This window comes from Choloepus didactylus, chromosome 2 (assembly GCF_015220235.1).
Source record: "Choloepus didactylus isolate mChoDid1 chromosome 2, mChoDid1.pri, whole genome shotgun sequence".
In the NCBI taxonomy this organism is placed as follows: Eukaryota; Metazoa; Chordata; class Mammalia; order Pilosa; family Megalonychidae; genus Choloepus; species Choloepus didactylus.
In genome coordinates, this window is record NC_051308.1 from 28,161,910 (window position 1) to 28,173,942 (window position 12,033).

Consider the following 12,033-nt stretch of genomic DNA (forward strand, 5'->3'; position numbering starts at 1 on the left):
GGATCCTTTAGCATAGCATAAATATTCTATATTATTCTTCCTTTCTTTGGCTTTCCAGCCTCATGTCCCCTCACTTTTCTTATATCACACCACACTGACTTACTTGCACTTCCCCAGACATGCCAACTTGTCATTCTATTCGGTCATTTCAAGCTTTTGCCTGTGCTTTGCCCCCTTCTGAAAGGAATATTGCTCTGCTCTGTCTTACTGATAATTCTGAGTTCATTTTGATACTACCTCCTTTCAGAGCCTCTGTTCCGGTTTGCTAATGCTGCTTTTATGCAAAACACCAGAAATGGATTGGCTTTTGTAAAGGGGGTTTATTTGGTTACAAATTTACAGTCTGAAGGCCATGAAAATGTCCAAATTAAGATACCAACACAAATATACCCTCACCGAAGGAAGGCCAATGGCGTCCAGAAAATCTCTGTTAGCTGGGAGGGCATGTAGCTGGTGTCTGCTGATCGTGGGTTGTGTTCCAGCTCCTCTCTCGGCCCCTGTGCATTCTTCAAAATGTTGCTTTTGGGGGGTTTTGTCCTCTCTAAGCTTCTCCAAGCAAAATCTGGGCTACCGTCTCCAAAGCATCAGCAAAAGTCTGCTTTCAACAGCCATCTCCAAAATGTCTCCCTTAGCTGCTCTCCAAAATGTCACTCTCAGCTGCTCTGAGGGCCTTCTGTTTGTGAGCTCTTTTATAGGGCTCCAGTGATTAAATCAAGACCCAACCTAAATGGGCAGGGTCCATATCTCCATGGAAATTATCCAATCAAATTTTTCACTCACGGTTGACTGAGTCACATCTCCATGGAAACAATCAAAGGATTCCAACCCAAACAACACTAATACATCTGCCCCCCCCATCAAAGAACATGGCATTTTGGGGGGCCTAATACATCCAAACCAGCACAGCCTCCCCGAGGTGAATTGGGAGCCTCTCCTATGTGTTGCCATAACTCAATTTATTGCATATGTTTGTTAAATTGTTGTCTCCCCCAATTTACTATGAGTCCCTTGAATGTATGGTCTTTAACCTACTCATTGCTTGACACCCTCCTTTCACACAGAATGTGTTCATTATGTATTTGTTTAATGAATAAATTAATTGATGTAATACCTAGGGGGATAAAAGGCTACATGCCATTGGAAAAGTATGCCTAAAGGGCTGAGAGTACAGAGGATCAGAACTGATCTCTCTCTGTCTGTGAAAGATCGTGGAAGGCTTTGTGCAAGAATAGGTAGGATTTATAAACACAGAGTATGGTGAAAGAACATTCTGGCCACACAAAAAAGACATGGAGAGAGAGAGAAAGTTGTCAATTAAGTATTGCTTGTGAGAGAGAATGGTATTTATAGCAGAGACAAAGTATTGTTCACTTCCATGAAATTTTAAATTTCTGAGTGGAAACCTTTTGCCTTGCTGAATATTTCCACTATGTAAAAATATGTTGATAAGAATTCCTGATAAGTAAGGAAAAAGAAGGCTGAAACATGCCAGGCAGTGTTCCAGGTGCTTTTGTATGTAACAGAATCTCTCTCTTTTACTGGTAATTGCTTCATGAATAAAGGTGGCAATAAACACAGTGCATGAATCTTATAAGTTTATTTTGCTCACTGTGAACTTTTACATTTGGTCCCATGGCCCTGCCTTAAATAAAGACATATGAATAAAGAGCTAAAAGTGGTCCAGCACTGAGGAAATTACTTTCACCAGGGAAGAGTTCAGAAGCCGTGGATATAGAGGAAAGAAAGCAACGTTGGAGTAAAAGGATTTAGGATTGGATCCAGATTTGATCTTTCAATGGCCTTGAACAATTCACTTAACTTCTCTAAGTTTCAGAGGAGTAAATAATGGAATTGATAATACCTACTTGGAGGAACTGATAGGAATAAATGAGACAGTGTTTTCAGAATATCTAACATAATGCCTGGCTTAGAGTGGGCATTTAATGTATTTTATCTTGTGGCAATTACTGTTCTTTCTTTACAGAAAGAGAGAAGTAAATTATTGGATAGATTTCATGGACCTTCATGTTAGTAAAAGCAGGCAGGCTTGAATATGAAGCATAGCTTTACCTTTTCTTTATTAGCTTGAGTTAACTTGGGCAAGTTGCTTAATTTCCTGAATCTCAGTTTTTTCAACTGTAAAATGAGTCCAATAACCCATCTCTAAGGAGATTAAAAGAAAAAATGTGCCTCAAACTACCTGGCACAGAAACGTAATCTAGTAGGGAGACTAACCAATTAATCATAATATTTATTGTAAATGCTGTGTAGTTAGTACTTAAGCAAGCATCCCGCCTTTCTTAACAGTTTAGTTTCCTAGGGCTTTTGTAATAAAGTACCACAAACTGGATGGCTTAAAACAACATAAATTTATTGTCTCACAGTCCTGGAGGCTAGAAGTCTGAAATCTGTAGGGAAGAATCCTTCCTTACCTCTTCCTAGTTCCTGGTAGGTTGCTGGCAATGCTTGGGCTTCCATCTGCTTCAGTCATCACATGGAGTTCTCCCCTGAAGTCTGTCTGTGTCCAATTCTCCCCTTCTTGAAGGCCATCAGTTTTATGGAATTATGGCTCCCTCCAATCTGGTCTGGACTCATCTTAACTAATAACATCTTCAAAGACCCTAATTCCGAATAAGGTCACATTCACAGGACCAGGGATTAGGACTTGAACATGTCTTTTTTGGGGGACACAATTCAACTTGGGGCAAACAGTACTGAATATTTGCAAGACTTCTAGATTTTCCTTTTCTTTTCTTTTCTTTTTTCCTACTTTCCTCCTTCCTTCCATTCTTTTTTTTTTTTTTTTTTTTTTTTAATTCCGTTTGTCTGTGAAGCTCTAGGAGAGTAGATGCCTTCTAACCTAGGCAGGTTTGAGTCATTCCCCCATGAGTAATACTTGCTGTGAATTTGTTACTTGGTTGTAATGAGCGATTCATGTTTGTTAGTTCATTCAGTTATTCATCATATATTTATTGAGCATCCCCTATGGGCTAGGCATTTTCTCAATTGGTTCTCTTGACAATAGCCCATTGGTAGGATCTTCATTCTTATCTCTTATATAGGGAGTACCACTTTGTACCATATTCAGTGCACTAGGGACTGGTTCAGTGAAGAAATTTCTTTCAAGTTCTTCCAATCTGGTTGTCCTTGTCTCTTCCTTGCCCCTGTCAAAGTTTAAAGGACTTACCTGATGTCAGTGCCCTGGACATCCAGCAGTGTTGCAGCTGTGTCTGTGTTACTTCTGTCTCTGCAACAGATGTGGATGAAGAAGCTCCTGCCGTGTAATGTTGGCTTCCAGATGGTGGGTGTGGGGAAAAAGGAGGTGTGACAACAGGAGGGGAAACCTCAGGAAGTGGGTGACAGGAGGTAGCAGACAGATAGTGGGCAGAGGAAAGAAGTGATGGGCAGTGCAGGAGAAATTCATATGAAAGGGATGAAGTTTGTTACATGCCTTGTAGAAACTGACTCAATTTACAATTAACAGAGTATCTACATATTTATTTTAAAAAACCTGCACAGTTCTAATGTACTTACCATCAGATGTATCTCACATAAATAAGTAATATATGACTTTTAGCTGGCAATTAAGGTTTGTTGCTGCTGCATAGTTTCAGAAAAGCTGTAATTATGCATTCATAATATGGATACTCATGAACTTGAATTTTTAAATTAAGGAAATTAATTTGTTATTTTTGATCTGTTACATTTAACTTCTTTTTACCTTGAATTTTAGGTTAGATTATAATGTGCATAAGTATACTTCATAGCTTGATATTAGAGAAGCTAATTTTGTGTGCAGATTAGATTTGTAACCAATTTTTTTGGATGATGAGAAGGACATGATAAGCAATCATAAGTCAAATATACAATTCTCCACAATCTCCAGAAAAGTTAATTAATGCGTTTACTGCCTAAATTAGAAAATAGCTCCAGGACTCCGTAGTTTCATGTGCATCAAATTTAGCTATTTATATAATTCTTAGACAACCACCTATCTTGCCTTTATTGATGTAAAACTCTTTATTTACCCCAAACTTTCATTCAATATTGATTTTTATCATGAAATAGTAGTTGTGGATTTCAGTTATAAAACTGAATATACACCCCAAATGTACAATGGTAGATTTCACGTATCATTTCAAATTTGTTACCAATTCTTGTTTTAACTTCTACAAACTGATAGGTATCCATATATATTTTGTTATGGAGTTGGGTTGCATTTCTTCTTCGTTTTATAACTGCCAATACAAACAAGAAATTAAGAGCCTAGAAAATACTGGAGTCAAGCAAATCATAATTACAAGCGAAAAGCTATAAAGGATAAATCTAAGGTCTAGAAAGCATTTCTAACCCTGAGAAGAAAAATTAAGAACTTGGTATCCCCTGGAAAAAGTGATTTATTCTAATTATTCATACATCAAACATTTGGTACCTCTGGAGGAACAGACCCTTGAGGAATTTCTAGTCTAATGTGGGACAAACAGGCAGCTAAAACCTGTGTGGTAAGTACCAAGAGAGGTATACAGAATTTGTGGTGTACTAGAGATATTACAGAGGTTATGGTGTAATAGGAGGCATGCAGAAGTTGTAGGAGCACATGCCAGGGTGCTACTCAAAACCTTAAACAACCAGTACAGAATGGGCAACCATCGGTGAGAAATGATGACAGCTGTAGACAATAGGAATAGCTGTTGTCCCCACATTAGCTGAATATCGATCCTGACTATTTGAAGGGACGTGTATTTTACTGAGAGCTGGAGGTCAAGGAAGGCTTCTTGGAGGAGAGGAGATTATGTCTAACTGACTCTATAGGAGGAATAGGAGATAACTAGATAATGGTAGGGCTGGTGGGGTTTTAATGGCAAAGGAAGCTGCATAGAACTTCTTGGTTGGAGTTTGGGGAAGGGGAGTAGGATTAATAGCATACCAGTAGCTCTCCATAAAGAAATATTTATTTTCACTCCTCTCAGTTATTCTTTTTATGACCTCCATGTGAGAAAAAGGTTTAAGAGTTGTCTGGTTCCTTGATACTTCCTCTGAAATTTGTTCATGGAGCCATCCCATAACTTACTTGGATGTCTTGATACCTGTCACCTTAGCGTTTCAGTCAAAATTTTGATTTTAGCATTTTGTGATATGTTTTTCAAAATGAGGATAAAGTCTAGGGGGATGAATAGGAGGCAAGTACATATTTCAAGTCATAGGGAATAGATGAGTTGAGGAGGTGGGAAAATAGACATATCCAGTTCACACAGAGAAATAACTTAGAGTCCAGTGGCCAAGCTGAGACCATTAATTTAAGAAATTGCTTAGTATTTATTTTGTCAAATGACATCATTGTTTAGGAATTTTATTTTTTATTACAGGTGATGACCCTGTCTCAGAATATTGCCCAACTGGAGGCTCAGGTAGAAAAGGTTACAAGAGAGAAGATTTCAGCTGTTAATCAGTTAGAGGAAATTCAAAACCAGCTTGCTTCGCGGGAAATGGATGTCACAACGGTACAGAGAGATTTTAATATAATAATTATGTAGATAAATATTCTCTTTGAAGAATTTTTTTTAATTTCAAGAATAGTAAAAGCCCACTTAATAGTCATTTGACAAACATTTATTTACAATGGGCAGGCCCTTTGCTGAGTGCTGCAAATACAAATATGAATTAGACACAGATAATGTCCTTGAAAAAGTTAAGAGTTAGATGGTAGAGGCTCACTTCTAAACAAGCAAGTTATATTACTTTATTGAACATTTGATAAAACTTATGTTTCAAAATTCATTAATTAAAAGGAATGATTTTTGCCATAGAGAGCATGGATTTGGTCTTCACAACAATAGTAAAAGCATGTATTTACAACTTGAAAAGTGTAGCTTAACATAAAAATTCTCCACCTCCCATTGCTGTTCAGACCTTGTCTTTAAAATCAAGAGTCCACCACTACAAGTTCTAATTTTATTGATCCTAAAATTTATATTTTAACATGCCACGGTGTTTGTATTGTGGGCATCGCTACCATGCAAACCAAGAACTCAAATGTTCCAGGGTCTTAACTGGCTAATGTAAGCCACATATTTAAGAACTACTAGAAGACTATCTAGGTTTCAACAGTTAATTGTTTTAAAATTAGGAAAGTAAATATGGCATGCGTTTTGTAATAAAATAAATTAATTTTCACTACTAAATACACAGATAATTTTTAAAAATACATATTCTTTTTATATTGTATTTTATTCTCAACATATTTTCCTTAATTTTGGCACATTTTAATGCCATCATTGCTTTATAATTCAGTAATTACAATGAACTCCCCCTTATATATTAGAAAAGGTAGCCTGTTTCTTTTTTTTTTTTCCTCTAATTTCTGTAGTTCTTCATTTGCTTTCTAAAATTCAAGGGAGCTAATTTAGAAGTTTGAAAAGATCATATTCATCAGTATAATTGATGTGCTTGTGTGGGGGTGAAGGATGTGAGATTGGTACAGAGAGATGGAATTGGTCAACTAGGATTTCTGGGCAAAAGCTGTGATGAGACAGTTTTCAGTTGAGACAACTTTCTTTTGAAATGTGATATAGCCAAGAATGAGCTCTCTGTCTCTAGAACTGTCCAAAAGGACTCAAGCATCAGAGGAGTGATTAGAGTAAATGGCCTCAAGGTTGCTTCCAACCCTGAGATAATAGAATTCTAGGTGAGTTTAATTTGTCAGTTTACTTTAGATGAAATTGAAGTGTTATGGATAAACTTAGCCAATGATAAACTAAAATCCTTAAAGCAAGGGAACTTTAAAAAGTAAAGTTAAGGGATAAAATAATTTAAAATAGGACCTGACACTTAGACATTTATCACATAATAAGTTTGTATTAGTATTGGGTTTTAGATGCCATGGTTGGGTAATTATTATTTTCTGATATTATTTTTCATTTCATTCCTAGATGTAAATCAAATAGATTGGAATAGTGAGGAATGGAGACAGAAGTAAATCAACTCTCACACATTGGAGGCATTTGAATTTCATTTTTATTAATTTAATTCTTGTTCTAGCTTTCGGAAGGTCACTGGGGAGAAGCTCATTGAATGTTTCTTCTGTCTTGTCACTATAACTTCTGAACCCAGATTAATTTATATTGAAAAGTAATTTTTATTTGAGCATAGGAAATGTTTGTAAATTTTATAAGATTGTAATACCTCAATAATGATGAAACTCATGTCTAAAGTTCCCTAAATCATCCTTCTTGGACAAATACTAAAATTGAAAAGTTTCAAGCAAGTATAACTATTGGAATACAATATGATTTTAAAAACCTATTATTTTTAAATTAGAAGAAGATTTAGCAGATCTGTATATTAATTGTTCTCTGCACGTTCTAAGTTTTCTCAAAAGGCTTGTAATTTCTTTAGATTTAGTTTATTGGCTAATTGCATTTTCAAAATAAACTTCTATGTCTTTAGAGACCCTAGATTGAAAAAGAAATAAAATGAATTATATAAAGAATGATGAATAACACTTGTAAGACACCATATGTGTTCATTATTTAGTGATATATTAAAGTCATTTCATTTAAATGTATATTTCCCTTTTATGTTTAGTGGTACAGTTATAAGTGCAGTACGTACTTAGTTCTAGACTGTTACTTTTACCAGAAAATATTTATTAACTCGAATAGTAAGTATTGTATCTGATAAGATTGACATTATCTACAAAGCTTACAGTAAGTACTGGATATTGTATACCTAAATATAAATCCTTCCTAAATATAATCCATCAGCAGAAAGAAAAATTCCTTTATAAAATTCCTTTATAAATTTCCTTATATAAAAGCCTAAATGATGAAGTCTTTAGAGGAAAATTTTATAGTATAGAGTGCCTAATCATAACAATTTGAGTGAATAATAACACATAAATATTTTAATTAGTAGTTTTATCTAGTCAAAATTTGGATGATAGTACATTTTGGATAATATTATGCAATTGAAACTGTTATTTTACATAAAATAATCTTGGGCATGTTACTTAATTCCCTTAGTTATGCATTTCTTTATCTGTACTTTGACATTGTTAGACCAGGTAATCCCTGGTATTGCCTCTAAATCTGAACAGTCTATATTAAATATTTCAATAGAAAAAGGCGCTCTTAGAAAAGTCCTGCTGTATTTCATCTATATGAACTCTAGGGGGCACCAAAAGACCTAATTGCAGGCATTGCCTGGTAGATTCCAGCAGCTACTGATTTTGTTTTTATAATCTAACAGGTGTGTGGAGAAATGCGTTATCAATTGAATAAAACCAAAATGGAGAAGGATGAGGCAGAAAAGGAGCACAGAGAGTACAGAACAAAAAGTAAAAGGGATCTTGAAATTAAAGATCAGGTAAGAGAATGACATAAAAGTAACTGCAGCATTAAAGACAAAACTAATGTTCTCTCTGAAGTTGATTTTATTCCTAAGTCATTTATTTCTATTATATTGTTTCTAACGAATGGAATGATCCAGTTTATACTATTAAAAGAATTTCATTTATAGTTGCCTAAAATTGTCACCTTTCATATTAAATGGTGAGAATACAACTGCATGCATATAAAAATCCAATCTGACAGGTCATAAATATACATTTGGATGTATGTATCTATTACTTACAAAGTAAAAAAAAAAGATGTTCTAATGCACATTTTGAACTTAAAATATATCTACATAAACTTAAAAGATGCCAACTTGAATCCAATTTTAAGTGAAAAAGTTTAAAATTTGTAAGATGAGATGGGTTGATATGTAAATATGTCAATCAAATTGATTGTTGGCAGAGTAAACCAGTTTTAACGAAGATAACCATGAATACTTTTGCTCAGGAAGCCTGAGTACAGTGAAATTAGAAATGTTAGGAGAAAAAATGCTGCTTACTTCAATTTTGGGTTGAACAGATGTTTTATGTTTTATCTTTGTTGAGATCATGTAGATACTCCAATTTTAATTGACAACAGGATAAAATTTGTAGAGAGGAAATTCTAATAGGCTGAATTTTGACTTTCAGTATTAAAGTACAGACCATAGACAGCTCTCATTCTTCATCTTTGTTGAAAGCAGATTGTTGACCTATTCAGTTAATAGTGAGAATTTCTGTGTCAGTATTTTAAAGAAATCACCACAATTTAATAGTATGTCATCCCTAGTAAATTTTTTTTCAAATGTAGTTCTAATTCAAGGCTTTTTATCATATTTTTTCCATCATATTTTCCTTTCAACTCAATCAATTCTTTATGACAAATAATGTGATGACAATTGAGGAAAATACTGAAAATAAAAATAAGAACAAATTAGTACAAAAATTCTTACAAGTCATAACTGAAATCCTTGCCACTCAATTAAAGTGCAGACAACCAAAATGAAATTCTGTTTTTGTACCACTATATTCAAAGTGTTATATTGAGTTTTAAGTTTTCAGATTTTTCATTGTTGAAACATGTACAAATAGTGAAACTACTTTATTTGATCCAGTTGGGGGCGTGCCTGGTAGTGGAATTGAAAATCCTTTCTATTAGGAACTGATGGCCTGGGACTAACCAAGTTTTGAAACATAGAGAATTTTTATGTCCCAATGCATTTTATATATATATTTAAAAATAGTTGCATATTGGTGTGCTCATTAGCATTATTATATACTTTCTATTTAGCAAGGAAAAGTCTCTGAGTTATTTTAAAATTACAATATAGTGTTCTAGAGAGAAAAACCCTAGAGGAACAATAAAAATATAATATCACTTGTAAATGAATCAGCTGTTGAGAAGTATTTGCAGTATTTGTCTTTTAACACTATATCTCATTCTAATTAATCAGTGATGATGTGAAGGTTTAAGGTACAGGATTTTAAAGGAAGCTTTCATTTGTAAACATTTCCTGATCAATAGTGAAACACTAACAGCTTTTATAATGATTTTTAGTGGTCTGTTTTCAGATGGAGATGTGCCTTTATAGGAATAAGGTCATAACATTAGGAATAAAAACCCTGAACAGTTACAAGATGTAAAGTGATGCGTTTGTTACCCTTTTTCTTGGACAGAATGTGAGGAAATCTTATAGGTGCTCTTTATAACTATTTTGTATTGAACAGACAATTTCAGAAAAGAAAGTAGTGGTGTCTCATTCCATGGATGATTTGGAGTAGCAAAGCAGCAATTGTTCTTTGGTCTTTCAGCCATGACCTGACCTTCTGTCTGTAAGACCAAGGAGCTACTTTGCTTGGCCACCATCTGCACTCAAGAGAGACATTTACATTTAACTTTTAAAAGCTGGACATGTTGAGTATTTATGTGAAATACCTATAATAATAGAAAGTGTGTTTAATTTTTAAAGTGTTTTATACCATGCAATTCAGAATAACAAAGATATCTCTAGGTTTACAAAGTGCTCTTTGTAATATAGTCATTTTATTCATATTCTGGTTAATCTGACCACTTGATACATTTTTGAAGTAAGTGGGAAACTGTGAGATTGGAATGTGGTGAGAACAAGAGCTTTTTTGATGTATACAAAATAGGGCAAATGGTTGACCACCAAAATCATCTTCCTTGTGACCTGAGCCATGACTCTGGCATAATTAGAGGAAAGGTTAGGGGAGTAACAATGGCAGTCTATTCCTCCCACTTTCTCCTTTTCTTTTTTATATTGTGTCAAGAACCCATGGGCAGATTATCCTTCCCATCAACTCCTTTGTATCTCTTCAGCTTAGAGAGCTCCTGTCAACCTCAGAGGATGCTTCTTGCACACAGACACAAAAAGACATTTGGTATGAAGGAGAATGAGAAACCTGTCCTCTGATTTTTATTAGAAAATTTTTATTGGCAGCAGGGGTGTGTGTGTATATAAATAAATATATATATATATACACTTATATAGGTACACATATAAGCACACACACTGTCCATGGGAATTTGAAAACATATAAGCTTAAAGGAAATATTGCAATGAGTTCTCAAATTTCTGTCACCTAGATTCATCAGTCTTATTCCATCTATCTCACACCTTTTTCTCTGTACTTTTCTTCTTCTTCATCTTCTTTGTTTTCTTCTTTGCTTTTTCTTTTTTATGTTCCTCTTCTTCTGTTTTTTTTTTTACCTCTTCTCCTTTTGGTGAAAATTTTAAAACAAATTTCAGGCACTGTTATTTCACCCATAACCATCTCAGGGTGCCTTTATAAAGGATGTATGTTTTACATAAACACTATGTCATTATTACACCTGACAGTACTATAATTTCAATAGCATATAATGCCTATCCCATATTCAAATTTCCTTGACTGTCTCAAAAATGTTTGTTTTATGGTTGGTATACTCAAATCAGGAAAATAGGTATGTGTTTGTATGCCAGAATGCTAAGGTGTAGCCTTCTTCAGTGGGAAATAAAAGGAAATCTTTGTAAAGATTTAACTTTCTTTTTCTATTTCTTATTAGATTTTTACATAATGTTTTGGTTATTCTCTAGATTTATAAGATGACTCATTGTCTTTCTAAAGGAATAGGAATTAATCCCGTAGCAAACTATTTGGGGGAAATGGTTACCAAGCAGCATTTCCACTTATCAAATCCAGAAAGGAGCCCCTTAGTGTCTGAATACATAATTAATTTCAGGACCTTACATTTAAGATTTGGGAGTGCTGCCGGAAGCCCTGTTATTACTCCACTGTTACAGGGTTAGCTGATCTGGAAATGGGCGAGGCATAAATGGAATTATCTTTTTCAACCTCCATTTTGGCAAATTTCAGAAGATGACTCCTTATAGCCTCTAAACTTGCATCAGGACCCAACACAAAAAACCTCAAATATACACAAAAAGCAAAAATACTACAGGGACCCTTGGTCAAAAAGAAGGGGAAAAGCACTGTTAAAGGAACTCAAAATATAAAACTTTTTCCTTTCTTCTATGGTTTTTTTCTCTCTTGTATTTTTTATTTGCTATTTAATGTAAGCTTCCTCCAGGGCAGGGTTACTCATGGGGAGTGCAGAACTCCACCAGCACCTGGACATGTGACCAGTCACATGTTTCACC

The 12,033-nt window shown here is 34.6% G+C and overlaps 1 protein-coding gene across 15 annotated transcripts in view; it reads left to right on the top strand.

The window, feature by feature from the left end:
• SDCCAG8 (SHH signaling and ciliogenesis regulator SDCCAG8) overlaps positions 1-12,033 on the top strand; it is a 288,104-nt gene that overhangs the window by 103,719 nt on the left and 172,352 nt on the right. For all 15 annotated transcript variants that reach the window (XR_005214623.1, XR_005214625.1, XR_005214622.1 and 12 more), the window contains exons 11-12: positions 5,367-5,501; positions 8,248-8,364. Coding sequence is in view for 6 of the 15 variants with exons in the window: in XM_037822222.1 (XP_037678150.1) it covers positions 5,367-5,501; positions 8,248-8,364 (252 nt within the window). In the remaining 9 variants the exon portion in view is untranslated. The remainder of the gene's footprint in view (positions 1-5,366; positions 5,502-8,247; positions 8,365-12,033) is intronic.